General features: G+C 37.6%; 1 protein-coding gene across 1 annotated transcript; it reads right to left on the bottom strand.

Moving 5' to 3' along the window:
- Positions 1-409: 409 nt before the first annotated feature.
- On the bottom strand, positions 410-15,036 carry LOC137287551 (uncharacterized protein C11orf97 homolog). The gene is made up of 5 exons (XM_067819903.1): positions 14,874-15,036; positions 8,513-8,611; positions 6,255-6,380; positions 5,999-6,037; positions 410-4,191 (listed from the first exon to the last, which is right to left on the bottom strand). The coding sequence occupies exons 1-5, from the start codon at positions 14,902-14,904 to the stop codon at positions 4,067-4,069; spliced, it is 420 nt and encodes a 139-aa protein (XP_067676004.1). The 5' UTR covers positions 14,905-15,036; the 3' UTR covers positions 410-4,066.
- Between the last annotated feature and the right edge of the window lie 1,197 nt (positions 15,037-16,233).

Here is a 16,233-nt window from a genome sequence, read left to right as displayed (position 1 = left end):
AAGCGTATTGATTAGAAAAACATTAGAGGTTTATAGAATTTGTCTCACTGGCATGTGAACTAAGTCAAAGATGAATAACTTCTCTAAGTTAACCTGAATCTTGAACGAATTCATAAAGAAATCTATAAAATACTTGGGTACACTCATATTACACTTGTTCTTCAGCTAACAACCCTGATGACATGACTGTGGATTTCTCCTTTCATTACACCCAGGAAAAAATAATTTTAATCCACCAGTTGGGCAATTGCAAACAACTGCTGCTATTACATTTTTCAGTGTTTTTGGTGAAGTTGGTCAAACACATGACAGACATGAGAGCATGCATCCTTGGAGAAAATGTACTTCAAAACTTGAAGAACAGACACTATGGCCAGTATCCAAATGTTTTCAAGAAATATGCAACACAGATACTTTTGAAGTTTATTAAATTGAAACATTAAGACATTCAGTATAAAGGATTATTCTCAGTTATGCATTTTCATAAAAGTCTACAAAATACAAACAGCCCTCAGTGATCAAGGAATATTTACAATGATGTGTTAATGTGTTAACCTTACAATGAAAGGATCCGCAGATACACCTGCCTGCTCTATTCATTCTGGATATTAAATCCCAAAACACATATCTAACCGGGTGAGTTTTAGACAAGAAACAGCAATTGCAAGGCATCAGTGTTCCTGTTATACAGTAATTACAGGTGAACAAGGGGCACCGAAAAAACTACATGTATTGCAGAAGTAAAGGAGTACGCATTACAAATGGCACTATCTACTTTATTGCTGGCAAACTGAACCAAAAGTTGAAAGTTAGCCTCAGAATAAGGTCAATGTGTGTGTTAAACATTGTTTTATCCAGGAACATCTGAACTATCATGACTGGTGCAAATTACCTTAGCTCCTGTGTATATTTCCTGACACTCCTTATGACATGGGTACATTTACTGGAACCCTACACAACAAACTGCCATTGCAAACTTAACTATTAACATTAAGGTTAATAAATGTTATATTTCAATAAAACTCCCCACTGAAAACCAATATTTTCCCTCTTTTCCTTATTCCAACAAATGTCAGACGTAAATCAATCTAAAAACAATTGCATATTTTGCCTGATATGTACCAATAAGATTTCAACTTAAAAAATCAATATGATTCGGAAATATTGACCTGAGGAAACACTATAAAATACTCTCCATTGTAATCACTTTGGATGTAGTTAATTTGACACTCACAAACACGACATGCCCCACAATAAGACAGTAGAGCATTATGAGAACTTCACTCAGTGACCGATCAGAGAGGTCTGACTTCACTGAGATTGTATTATCTTCCACCCACTGCAGTTATACATGCAATTAACAATATGAAACACAAGCACCAGCTGATTTCTCAATACAACATAGAGCATTAATTAATAACACCTTTTATTTTAGGTTAGGTGGTCTACAAAACCAACTGACACTTAAATGACAGAAAAGATATTTTAAAAAATAAATGCTTTGTGGCCTGACACTAAGAGGCTTTGGAGTGAGGTGGAAACAAGTGGAGTGGAAACATCTGATTGAAGAATGAAACCTTGACTGATTACCCATGATTGATATAACTGCTTCCACAAAACTTAAAACACTGATCAGCTGACGATGGAATTACAGGTACATTTGTTGATTTTCGGATTTAAGATTTTGATGATAACACTTGACATATTAAAAAACTTTGTTTTTCATTCATAAACAGAAACATCATTTTCATGGAATTGAAAAGAAGAGGACCACTTACACTGAATGTTTTGGCCCCAGATTTTGTTAACAATCCATTTAACAACAAACAGCATTATCAGTAATCAATGCTTATCAGAAGGGTGGTAACATAACACACACCATCCAACACTTTGAACACTATATACCACATACCAGCATAAAACAAACACAAATGTTTTGGCTTCAGGAAATAGAAAATGTTTCATCATAATAAACTACATGCTTGATAGAAGCATTTCGTTATCATCTGAATAAATCTTCCAAAAAGATGTCATGTGAAGTCCAGGATCTTTGAGGTCAAGCACCATCTCCATATATCACTCACAAGGGCCACCTATTATGCTAGATATTGCTGGTGGACAGTGTTGGAAAGGGTACATTTCTGTATTGGTACATGTTCAGGGAGAAAACAAATTATGATTAACTGTACCTCATAACCACCAAGTATTTTCTACAGCAGTCCCTTAAATACTCCCCGTAAGTATTCAATTTCAGCGTTCATGGCATTGCCGAACTTCTCATTGCATAAACCTTATTGATTATTAATAATAAAACAATCAAAACAATGATAAAAACACACCAACAAACAGATAAACATTACACAGGGCTACAACATGTGAATAAAGTCCTTATAAAATACGTAAAACAAACAAATCTGCTCTGCATACGTCAGCCTCAAAAGAAAACCAACAATGCAATCATGTTAAACATTAAAGGCAAGATGTGCCACGTAACAAGTGCAGGTAGTCCTGTGACAGTAGTGTTCTACCATGTCTTCTGTTACCATGTACTAGCCACGCAAGTTCTTGTTTTACTGACAAGGTCATGGTCAGCAGCTAAGGAGACAAGTACATGTGAAACATTCATCAGAATACAATACATTTTCTTTTCTTACAAAATGTATGTTGCTACCTATTGAATCTTTGCTTCCTGTGCAGTTTAAGCTATTATACATATTGAAGTGAACATGTAAGCTTCATGTCAATAGTGTGCTAGTGCATCTGTAAACCAATTCACAAATTAATGCTAGCAGCTCTGTTGTCTGGCATTTCAGATCAAGGCAATATATCATTCATGTTTCACCCCTTTCCTGACCTTGAGTCTGACATTTCTCTCCCTTGTATGTTACTTATTTCAGTGAGTGAGTGAGTTTAGTTTATGCCACTTTTATTAATATTCCAGCAACATCATGGCGGGGGACACCAGAAATGGGCTTCACATTGTACCCATGTGGGGAATTGAACCTGGGTCTCTGGTGTGATGAGTGAAAGCTTTAACCACTAGGCTACCCCACCACCCTTATCTCTCCAAATGAAGCACTAAAGTAGTAATCCCCTTTTCTTCCACCAAAGTTGGACATAAGACATACGATTCTGACAGCTGGTAGTTATCGAAGATCTTTAGGGATATTTAGGAATGGAGGCCACGCTGAGATCTGTTTGAGAGTTTGTTTTACAGTCACAATATGGTACACCTAGAAGGTACTTCACAACTGTTGTAATTTTATTTAAATCAAATATCTGCTCACTTACATCATGTTTGTTTTAAGAAATAAGTGAACTTCAAAACAACTGCATCTAGGATGCACACTTGTAACAAATATAAATGAAACAAAATGAACGAGTGAGTTATCATATGTAGATATCACAGACTTCAGCTTGTTTAAGATACATGTAAAAGTGTGATTGGAAATATAATTGACAAGACAATCATTATAATGCAAGCATAATATATGCAGTGATATCTATACAGGATGATCATGAGTTATCTCCCTTACACTGAACACTAGTCCATGAGTAATTTTGTAATGATCTCTCTTAGTTGATTCCACTGTGTTGTATTCAGTTTATGAGATACAGCAGAACAGAGATAAATTGTTTAAACATGGACGGGTTCATTCCTTAACATGTTCATGGTGTGTGGAAACAGATTAAGATGCATTCAAGATGCATAGCTGTTTTGATTTCACCATTGTGTAGACTTTTGTGTCAATGTCTTTGTACAGTGTGCGGCAATAAACACATTTTTTCAGAAATATCTTCACATTAACAGAGCTCAACTACCACAGATGTGGATACCTGATCTTGCAGTTCGTGAGTCTGAGAAATACGCAATCCTCCTCAACCTTCCTCAAACACCAGCTGCAGTAACTCTGGCTACATAACTGTTCACAGCTGTCCAAGAAGAAAGCAGAAGAAGCACTCATAAAAGCTGAACCTGGCAGCACTGAACCCCCTGTACACAAGCAAGGCAACATAAACAAACCATCCATGGTCATTGGTCATATACTCAATATATTAGCACTTGTTAGAAATCATGTTCATCATGAGCCCATTTATTTGTCTGCCCTTGTGAACTCTGACCCTGAGTGTCCTTGACATTGGTTCCTGATGAATAGCTGTACCCCCTACGCCCTGGTGTCCACATGCTGTCTGTCAATCAAAAAATAGCACATGGTTAGCAATGCTGGCTTTAACAGATTCATTGTCAGAAATATCATCAACAGAAAAAATGATTAATGATTATCGCTATGAAACCAAAAAATGATTAATGATTATCCCTATGAAACAAGTGTCACTGATAATATTGTACATTAACTTTTGTGATAGATTATGGTATACATTTACTGTACAAAGTTAAGATTTTATTCATGGGCGGTTTTTATATTCTGTTCAGAACGCTGTAATTCATGCATAAACATGTCACCACTCTGATATGAAATATACCGGTATTCATTTGTTTTGGACTTCTTTTGCACTTTTTCTCAAAGTTATTTCTTGGATATAAATTGATAATCAATCAATAGTTAGTTAATGGTTATCAATCCCTCTGATCTATATCAACAGCAAGCCCTACAGATTAATGGTGTAAAATATTGTTGAACCAATGTTTGAAGAGGCAGACGAGGCATCTATCACATAAAAGTGTTGTATAATAGCATGCACCAAATCATACACATGTAACATGCATCATACTTCACCTATAACCTGGAGTAACAGTAAGAGTATACGCCCACAGACACAGTTATAGTCTGGGCTGGATGGGTCCAGAATATATCCCGGGGTATTAACTGGGCTAGCCTATAGTTTTCCCAAGGAATAATCTGATGGGGTTATTCTGGGCTGCTACATAGGCCTGGCAAGAGGTAGGTTTCTCAACTTGTTTCATACAAAAACCTTGTATCAAAATATGTAGTTTAAAGGAATTAGTCATATTACAACATGAAAATACTAGGAGAAGTTTTTCTATCAATACTTGAGGACACTACAGCTTTTCCAGGCCAGTCAGTGGTGGAGTCGCTGAGAGTCCAAACACAACTGTTAAGAACAGAAGGAGTGTATCACCATCATCAGTAATTCATTCCAACTGCCTATCTTGCACAAGTGTGAAGTAGATGCATGATGCATATTTGAAGTACAACAGTGGAGAATAATGAGAAGAACAGGTGTTGTGGCCTCAAGGATCAGTAGGTTTGATTACATGATTCTCCTGAGAGTTCAGCAAAAGGATGGAATCAATAATTGATGCCATATGTCTACACTGAGTAAGGCAGTAGCTCATTGTAGGAACTATGTCTGTGATGTTAGCACTCCAGTTGTGCCTGTGTCTGGACAATACATGACAGAGGATGCTGGGGAGACGGGGCAGACGGGGCACTTTCTGTAGGGTTTTATATCATTTCTATGGCAAACATAGATTAGAATGGCAGGAAATGGCACAGATTGTGAAACACTGGAATGAAACATCCCTGCTTTGGACAGCCAACATTTCATTATGTCTAAATTTGATCTGCTTATCCTCTGCAGAAAACATGCTGGCCATTCCAATGATAAACCTGTTTATATAACAGAACAGACTCTAATGTGTGCCTTTTTCAGATAGTGGGATAGAAAAAGCACAAACAACTGACACATAAATACCCGAACAGGACAATATGGATGATATAAGTGGCCTAGGCAATGCCTTACAATGAGTTGTCACATATATCCCGTTATAATAACACTATCTTCCTACAGACACTGATAAACAGCAACTAGGAAGAGAAACCGCAATGAATCTGAGGTGTAACAACAGTGTATATTGCTACTTTGCATGCTCTCATCAATCCAGCATAGTGGGTAACAAGCTGTGCAGTCCATATACAGACAAAAGGACAGTATAAAGACATTCCTTAATGTAACTTAAGAGATGTTATGTTTTGCAGAGGTCACCATATCTGCTCCACATGTTGATCCTTACCTGGCAAAGCTCCAGCCATGGGTGACGTTGCAGTCGGGTCTGGAACAGAAGATACACACATAAGAAGGACACTTTCTGTGCATGTTCACTTAAATATCAGTTCAACAAAATCTCATCGTCATGGTAACACAGCTTTATTTTTGAGGAAGATCAAAGATCAAAGTGCTGTGATAAATGACAAATACTGCTTGCTGATCCCTACACACAAATAGTGAAATTGACTAGAAGGCCCAACAAGTCAGCTACTGTTGTTTACCTTTCATGCCCCCATGTCTAGAGTAGAAACTCTTGTTGGCGTTCAGGTTGAGCTTGTCCTGCTGGGCGGTGCCGATGCCGACATTCCTCTTGATACTCCACACCTCATCCAGGTCCAAAGCCAAAGCTGGGGACAAGAGCAGTACCTTCTGTCATGGTGCTTCAGAGGGAAATGTTACAAATACCAAGAAGGTGAGCTACAGAGATTTACTGCTTCAAACGATATATCATGGAATGTAATTCCAGTGACATACTGTGTTGAGTCAGTGATTATGTTTCTACACGCCATATCAGTCATAGTTCTCCGTGAACTACAGATCTTGCTTCATCAGCCACAGCATGGGTTTTCAGATCTGTGACAATACTTGAAGTTGTATCAGTGAGTGAGTGAGTGAGTGAGTGAGTGAGTGAGTTAGACAGTATTAGACGGTATTCCAGTTATATCATGGCATGTCTGTGCAACGAAGAATGATGACAATATTTATTGATATACAACTTCTTTTATTGTAATAATATTTGTCATTATTCTTCCTCAACTTCTAAAATGCCAATCAAGCAGGTGTTTGTTTAATGTAGGAGAAGAGCCCCAAGTGATGCAGGTCACACATGTTTATTACTTTGGTTAAACCACCGGCAAACTGTAGCGCAAATGGGGTTGCGCAGCATAGAGAATATGACAAGTCTTCTTATAGACAAGCGAAGCAAGCAAAGGTTGGCAACGTACTTCTGTCGCTTTCAATCGAAAAATATTTTTCATTTCAAAATAAAATATTGCCACCATCAAAGGTACACGTTCATTTCCTCCCTTGGTTGTGCTGTCAGATTTCCTACCCCATGTTTAATAATTACTCAAGTGAAATATGTTTAATTTAACATTTTAAGGGCCACTCGTGGTATTCAGATTGTTCTTCGCCTCCATTACTGCTTCCTGCCAGCTTCCGGTTGAATGGAGTGATGAAACAAGAATAAACAGAAACTAAAAAGAAATACCACGTTGCCCAATTTTATCATGAACCTGTTAGAGTTTATTTGTCTTAACTGTCGTTGCTATTGTTGGAATTTTTGTAACATTTATTCTATATAAAAACACTTCTGGCTTAATGGGCTAATGAAGCAAGGGAGGTAACTGTAAATATTCTCTATGGAATAATACTCTCCTGTTCCTTCACTCCCCTGAACCAGAAGCTGGAAGGGGGAATGGAGGCGAAGAACAGTCTGATATACCATGAGTTGAATGTTGAATACAATGTTGAATAAAAAATGTTTCACATGAATAATTGTTCAATATGGGGATGGAAATGTGAGAGCACAACCCAGTGAAGAAATGGGTGTATACCTTTTATGGTGGCGATATTTTATTTTGACATGAAAATATTTTTCGAACCGAAGTGAAGAAGTATGTTGCCAACCTTTGCTTGCCTCTCTTGCATGTAAGAAGACTGGTTGTTTTCTCTATGTTGCGCTACTCTTTGCGCTACAGTTTGCCCGTGGTTAAACCCACATGCACAGGTATGGTTTTGACACACCTAGAATTTTCACTAGGCGACGGGGATTCTAAGCCACAATTACAGGCTTCTGGTGATACCAAGGGACGTACCTCTACACAGCAAACTGGTAACTAAGGCTACAGGGCTAGCCATGAGCCCTAGTTAATGAAATATGAGAAGTGAGTTTGGTTTTACACTGCTTTTAGCATTATTCTTGCTGTATACTCCTAGGCTAACTATAGAGATAGCATCAAAATCAGGTAATATCATCCAAACTGCATATCTTGACCATGTTAACACCAGAGCTTGTCACTGTCCATTAGACAATGTGATCAATACTCCTGGAGTTGGTCTATGAACATGTGAACACTGTTCAACAGTAGACTGAACCCAGTTTGTTTCAGTGACCTAATACATCCTATGGTTAGTTCCATATCAACAACCCGTGAAGGTCCCAGCTTAGAATAGGCCTTCTGAGACAGCAACCCATGCTTCCATGATAACATGTTTACTGCTGCTGAGAGATCCCAGACTTTTCTAGCAATTGGCCTAGGACAAAGTATCATGGCAGTGGACACCAGAAATGAATTCATAGATTGAACCCAGGTTGGGAATCAAACTCAGGTGTTCTGCATGTTGAGCTGGCACATTAACTACTAGGTTACCCCACAATCCACAAAATATGAGGACATGTGCTGCCATGATGTAGGTTTCAGGATGTAGATATACATACTTGTTTCAAATACAGTTTGACAACAATCTACTCTCTTACGTGAGGAGCTAGAAGATTTCCGGGGAGAGAAGCTCATCTGATCCTCTTCTGCATGTTCCTTTGATTTTGGACCCGTGTACAGGAACTTCTTGGCTCCACCTGGTGGCAGAGATGATGATGTCACAAACTCTACACAGACAATGGGGTAGACCTAATCATAAATGTCAAATGTGATTGCATGACTAGTCTACCACACAAGTACATACATGTTGCTTGGAGTTATGGGAGAAGATTTGAACTCCTACAGAAATATGCAGGAATGAATGTGTGTGTGTGTGTGCATGAGTGCATGCATGTGCATATGCATGTTTCCAAATGTCAAACAGTAATACTGCTAGACCTATGATAAACCATGATGCAATGGACACCCTCAATGAAGCCTTCCCCTCCATATTTAATCCCTTAAATAATGAACCTCTGTCATGGTAATAACAAGAACCTTCTAATGCTTTTTCAGTGTGACACTACCAAGAAATAGATCCAGAAACTTTCTCAAGCAGTTACATAAATAAAAAGATTTTGTTGCTGTCAGTTTGCAAAACTGCTGCACTTTTAGTTCCAGGTCTACCATGAAATACAGTAAATATCAGTAATAATGGTAACACAAAAATGACTGAAAATAAAATGATATTTAAAGAAAAACATAATATATTACCATTCCCCAAATATAACAAGAAACAGACACAAACTGATCTCACTTCTCACGTGTGTTAGCCTGATTTCTGTGTTCAGATACAAATGTCATGTTTGGTAGTGTTTCATATTTATAAGAAAAAGAACTTCCACTAAATTTGGTCTGTCGTCCTGGATAATCTGCCATAAACCTCAGAAATAACAGAACATGCTGTTCACAAATGGTCATGTTATTTTAAGAGAAAAATGATTCCAGTAACCATGGCAACAAACCTTTATCAGAATCCTAATCAATTACAACCTGCCTTGCGGGTGTGGCCATTTACCTGACTGCATGAGTGTTTCCTACAGACTGTTTGTGACTGTGCACTGACCAACACTGGACTAAGTGTCACTGCACAGTTCCTCCCCTGCATGAACATAGCACTACCATCTTCACCTCGGCAGACATTCACTCCATAAGCTCAACACGACACATCAGTCAATTCCATCATCAAGGCTCAAGTGTTTGCCTGCAGTAATTCTACTCCCCTTTTTCAATTTTTAATAGGTCAATACTTGTATCCAAGGGCAACAATGGTAAATGCAGGCAAATAGGAATGCTTAAATCACTGATGAAATAGTAACATGAAGTATTAAAGCAGAACTCATAAACACACAGAGATAAGACTAGATATGCCACTTGGATGAAATGCAGGTGATTTTCTGACCTCTCCACAAAAAAGTCAACTGAAATGAAACTGGTACTTATCAAACCATTGACAGAATAGTACAAGTCCAACAATACACTTTCTCTCTAGTGTCATGCAAATTAAGAAAAAAAAACAACTTGCAAATTGAGAATATGCTTATGGCATAAAAACATTACAGCATAAATACAAAGTTGCACATGTCAGCTTGCCAAAGATAAGATACTAGCTTGATACATTTGGTCAATTCAAAATCATTAGGCTGTGAACAAATGAGCAGCATAATCCATGAAATATAAGAGCTTCACTGATCACTCATAACCCTGAGTTCACCAGAGACCCTACAGTACACTCGTCAGCGCAAACAATACCTAGCTGTCACACTAGCCTTGTTCCACTGTGGACACAAACTCTGCGTACATCACACACACACACGTTAATACAAGCAAATACTGTATATTCCAAATAAGAGCAACAAATTCCTCTGAAATACTCTAGTCGAGTGTACACTGATAATGCCTGTGTCCCTGGCACTGACACACAAGCTAGATAATATTAAGTTGAATTGTTTCATAGGCACTTCTTTACTTGACCCCATTTATGGACTTCTTTGTGTAGAGTTAGGCTAAATAACAAAAGAGAAATGTTTCTCGGCCATCGGTGCGCCAGTTTCATTTCTGCGTGTAACAATTTTTTATCACAATTTATAAAAAATTATTTTGACTTGGCCACGTCCCGATAATCCATTTGTCCACTATAAAAATGAACGTCTGTATGGACGTGTGTGACTGAATCTATTATTCATTAACACATGCTTAACCTCCCAAGCTGTATCTCTGAGAGAAAAAAATAAAAATGTGTTTCTCCCGCATCAGTTATTTTCTATCAAAACTTACCAAAAAAAAGTCCTACCGTCCTCATCACTTTTGAAAAAAAATGTGTCTGAGAAACATTTAATTTTTTATACAGCCTTATGGTGACATTTCCATATAGATCCTTATACTGTTGTCAGGCAAGACTGCTGAATGAAAGTTCACTGTCAATGTACTGGTCCACGCTGACATGTGTGTATTGAGTCGCTAGGACACCTGTGGTAGTTCCACATTCATAATCTATGCTAATGGTGGCTGGGATCACCTTGAGGAGTCTGACTGACATGTTTATGGTCACACTACAGAGAAGACTGCCAGGCGAGATCCCTCGAGACTGATTGCAGTGCAGTACCTCGTAGCACTGCATATATAATTACAGCAGTTTGTTTGATTGGAATGTCACCATGCTGTTGATGTTTCTGTCGGTAATTTGTGTGAACACTGCCATGGTAGTAATGGTTGATATCTCCAGTCATCTGAGCTGGTAAACACTGACATTCTTGGTTCTTTCTCAGCATACTGTATGTACAGAGTTCCTGAACAGTTGTGTTCTACATGAAATTGTCAAGATTAAAAAATTTCCAAAACAACAAATAATTGGTCTGTGTGAATGACATTACAGAAACTGTTGAATAATAATAAAGGTATGATTGAGCAAGTGTGCCACTTGCTTGACAACAAAAAAAGGATCTATACCAAAATGTGGAATATGTAATAAAAAAGTTTGAATCCATGAAGTATCACAGTTTTCTGGCATGGACAATTTAACTTTTAACACATCACAGCACCATCACCAAAACTTGCAGTAGGTGGAGTTTATCGATTATTAAAGTTACTCTGGATTACTAAAACTACAAATGGAGATAAAAAATGGAATAATTTCTTCCGTTGTAATTTATTAGATAACCTTAAAATATATTTCTAGTTGATCATCAACCTATACCTTTCACCTTGTCAACACTGTAGCATCCAATTAGCATAGTCAGTTAGGAACATATGCTATAGCTGTCGTGAGTGAGTGAGTGAGTGAGCGAGCGAGCGTGTGTGAGTGAGAGTATGGTTTCATGAAGGTTTAAGGCACTACTCCAGCAATATCTGGGTGCAGGCATACTGGAAATAACTGGCAATAACAATATACATTAAGGTGTAAGTTAAACATTCTCATAATGCCTTGTGGCACTGTGCAAGACAATGCTGTAAAATTGTACTAGGTCAGAAAATATTCTTCAAAATGATATGGTGTAAATGAGGCCACCCTTACCTGGCACTCATGATACAGACAGGCAGGTAAATTGTGTTTGTGATTTACAGATGAACGCACCTTAATTCACAGAAAGTACGATTTGGGTGAAATTCTTTTATTTTAGCTTTTATTTTAAAAAGTGCTGATGCTATAAATGGATACTGTTTTATGACATCAATGGGCAGGGTACTGGTTCAGTTACGGATGGTTTGTTTATGGGTCAATGTTGAAAGGCCTGCTTCATGACATCATCATAACAGTTTGTCCTACCTTCTCTGTTTAACCCCCTGGATGCTGATTTTTTTTTCATGCGCACATTTTCATAAGGCTTGAAAAGTGAATGGTTGTGCAAGAATTGCGTTCGCGTGGTCCTGGATCAGTGTATGGCTATAAAATTACCCAGAAATGTAGAATATTTAATGACCTATCCATTGGTATAAATATAACTGTGACTACATCAGCGGTTTGAGAAATACACACTGCTAAATGTTGTCCAAAACTTTTGTATGCGTTAAATAAAAACAGTAAAGTTCTCCGTTCTTTTATCATGCACTAACAAAATTTATAGCTCTCTGCTATGATTTCTATAATTTCCCAATTCCCATGTTCTCCTCTTTTTGCAGATGCGTTTTGCCTAATTTTGCATCATTGTTAACAGAGTAGTAGCCTTATCTTAAACATAATTTCCACTGACTGTGAAACAGGTCTCAGCTTCTATGTCAGAATTCAACACAATTTAGACAAAACGTAAAATGAATGGTTTTCATTGAATATTCATTTAGGATGTAAACTTTTCTTCTTATAATAATGTAATTACATGTACATGTATTTCTCTTCCAGTATACAATGAAAGGTCACACAGAGATCACATTTTATAATATGGAACAATTTAAAAATAGATGCAAGGTTTGTCCAAATTAAGCCATGACCTGGTTCGTACATTTTAAATTTTTTTTTGTATAAATATTGTTTGAGTTAGATATCCTTAGAATATGTTTTAACTGAATTTGATTGGCTGTATTATTGAAAACAATGATAATGAATCATGAAACGTATAAATCATATTTGTTATTATTATCACATTTACTTGCAAGGTTGAAATAAATCACTGTTTATCAACCAGTACAAATGAAACTGCAATATTAGTCCCAAGGTATTGAATATTGTACTTCACAGAAAGTACATGTTGTAGTAATGGCTATCTTCTAACACTTGTGTAGAGGCTATCACGCAATAAAGAAGTTGTTATCCATACAAATTGTCCTATTTGATATTCACAGTAGATGATAATGTGAGTGAATATATCGGTATAAAACAAGCTACATCTGTGACACAACTCATGAACGTCCTGCTTCATACTAATGTCATTCTGCGTGATCTTGCATTCGTCATGGCATTGGCTGCACAGAAACTTTGACAGTTTCTTATGAATTGTCAAATAATTGCCTTGTATCTATTTTTAATTTGCTATTTCTCTATTACAATACTCATCCCCTGAATATTCTAAACATATTGAGCCAATGTAAGCAATAATGAGACGTCTAGATGTCGGAAAATTTCTGAAAAAGCTACGCTGCGTAAAATCGGAATTTTTCTTTATTCACGTTCAAACATGTGCAGTCTTTTGAGCACAGTATTCATTCTCATGCACAGTACCTTTCGTTTCGCTTTATCTAGTTGGTACTGGCAACAAAGACCATTTGTAATTTGATTCTAAGATGTACGGGGAATTCGATGATGCATTTGTCGCAGCTGACTATGAAGTATACATGATATAATAGGCATCTCAATACTGACCTCGAAACCTGAATTTCTACACACTATCCAATATGACGATAATGTACTTCGGTGTTCGTGTGAGTGTATTTTTTAAAACATCCCAACCGATTCTCGGTTCATTGGTGACATTTTGGAGTTATTATTACTGGTTACATGAAAACTTGATATTTGAAATGTCATTTCAAGCACTTTAGCTTTGTCTGAGATAATAGTGGATGGTATCAAGACACAGCGGAAGGACATATATGTCCCTGTGGCATCCAGGGGGTTAAGGTGGAGGATTTAACCTAGAATCACAAACATGGGGATCCCAGCAACGCCCAATTATTTTTTTAAGACACCTTGTATGTTTAGATAATTTCTTTAGAGCCTGGAATGAACAATTGGTCATGTGGACTGATGGATGAAATGATAGACCATCTGAAAAGAAAACAACCAAACACTAGCAAAGTCATAGCTGTGTTGTGGGTACAATCAATAATATTTTGCATTCCACTGGATGCAGTGAAATTGTTTTCTTTGCCCATTCTTTACATTTGTAGGTACTGGGTGCACAGATATTGATTGGTACTGAGAGGCATTCTTATGACTTAATTGATGTATACTGATAATGCATGTGGATATTAACATATAAAGGAAGGGTTTGAATAAAATGAGAATTAACTGTACACATGCTATTGATTTTGTAATCATTGCTTCGCCATCAATCAATACTGATCCTTGGATCAGTAACTTGTATTAAACCATATTCCTAAATAAAGAGGTGAATAAATGATGGTGGGATGCATCTTGTGACTTTGTATACGATTTCTGACATCACCAGTGAAAGAAGATCCATAATGACTACATCTGACTCAAATTAACTAAATAAGGAAAGTATTTCTCACTTATTTTTGACAATATTTCCTTCAAAACAAACGGATTGATTTATAATCGGTTTACAAGTTACAAATGTTAATCTAATTTTCAAAAGGGCCAGAATAATCCACCTTTGTGAATATATGAGTGAGTCGAAAAGTTGTCTCAGGACAAGTAGACACTCGTGAGCACACTGCAACATGAGAGCGATCACTTGGTGCTGGCATGACGAATCGGGGATAACAGAAATACATTTCTTGAACAAACTGGCCAGTGACAGTACTTACCTGGAGGCTGACTGTCCCCGTCTTTCCTCATTGGAGCCGCCAGCCTCTTGATTTACAATATCCACAGTCAGTCTACGGATGCCCGCCCTTGCAGTTTTCAATGACTTCTCACTGTACTTTGTTTACAACCCGGTCAGCCATGACAGTTTCTCAGCCTCGTTCTGGAATAAGGGCACTCGAGGAGACCCACCTCATGCAGATGCTTCGTCATAAGGTATCATATGGGACAGAGAACATTTTTCTGGCACGTGTCATAACTATCATATGGCCTCGGATTCCAATGAATGTCCATAAATTTATATGCACATCGTAAGTCAAAGGCGTGTTTGATTTGCTTGATTTTATTTGGAGACCGATGCACTTTTATAAGCTTTTCAAACTCCCGCTCTCGCATGAAATTCAGAAGACAACCTGTCGTTATTAATACATCAATAACATTTATCTGAATACGAATCACTACATTTTTAAGGAAATGACTCGATCCTTCACATTGTCGCACACAGTTTGCAGGTTATCAGGAAATTGGCATGTTATTACCCAAACGATTAATTATCGGGTTTATACTAATAAACAAGACGAACGGCGTGTTATGCATTCTTTTGGTGTAATATATATACGTCACTGTTGACGTAACCACACACAGTAGTTGATGGAATGCACTGTGATGTCACGCGTCATCATTGCATGGTTTCTTGTACGATGCTTGTTGTAAGGGGCGACTAACGGGATCGGGTGGTCAGGCTCGCTGACTTGGTTAACACATGTCATCGGTTCCCAATTGCGCCGATCGACGCTCATGTTGTTGGTCACTGGATTGTCTGGTCCAGACTCGATTATTTACAGACCGCCGCCTTATGGCTGGAATATTGCTGAGTGTGGAGTCAACTAATTCACTCACTCAGTCACTTTTACGAAATAGTTTTACTCTTGAAAATACCAGCTCAGACAGCTCGTAAAAAGGAGATGATTAAATTCGTGTGTTAGGCGTGCTGAATCTATTGTTGCTTTGAGAGTGTAAATCTAATCCAATGAAATGTTTCACCATTACCGTGGATTGAAACTTCTGATTGTCAAGCCTGAATTGACAATTTTCCAAGTTCACTGTAGTGATTTAGCATGCCGAAATACAGCTACCTTGATGTCACACAGACACGATGTGTAATATTATAGTGTAATACCAATGACGCACGTATCTATAAACAGTAGCTATTTAGGCTGACTTGAGAGGGATTTCCTCCACATACGTAGGTTTTCCATTTGTGGCATTTCTTTTCAGTGTCAAAGAGATTTTACGACACTTGTCAGAATTCGAATCTGTACATACCAAACGATCGAATTCCGTGAATCTGCACCTAGCGCA

The sequence above is a fragment of the Haliotis asinina genome, chromosome 6 (assembly GCF_037392515.1).
Source record: "Haliotis asinina isolate JCU_RB_2024 chromosome 6, JCU_Hal_asi_v2, whole genome shotgun sequence".
Lineage (NCBI taxonomy): Eukaryota > Metazoa > Mollusca > Gastropoda > Lepetellida > Haliotidae > Haliotis > Haliotis asinina.
This window is presented reverse-complemented; position numbering and strand designations above follow the sequence as displayed.

Excerpts from the sequence above, each read along its gene's own strand:
- LOC137287551 (XM_067819903.1), bottom strand. The coding sequence starts at position 14,904 with ATGAGGAAAGACGGGGACAGTCAGCCTCCAG. Across the intron at positions 8,612-14,873 it reads CGGGGACAGTCAGCCTCCAG|GTGGAGCCAAGAAGTTCCTG; the intron begins GTAAGTACTGTC and ends CTCTGCCACCAG. Across the intron at positions 4,192-5,998 it reads CATGGCTGGAGCTTTGCCAG|ACAGCATGTGGACACCAGGG; the intron begins GTAAGGATCAAC and ends TTTGATTGACAG.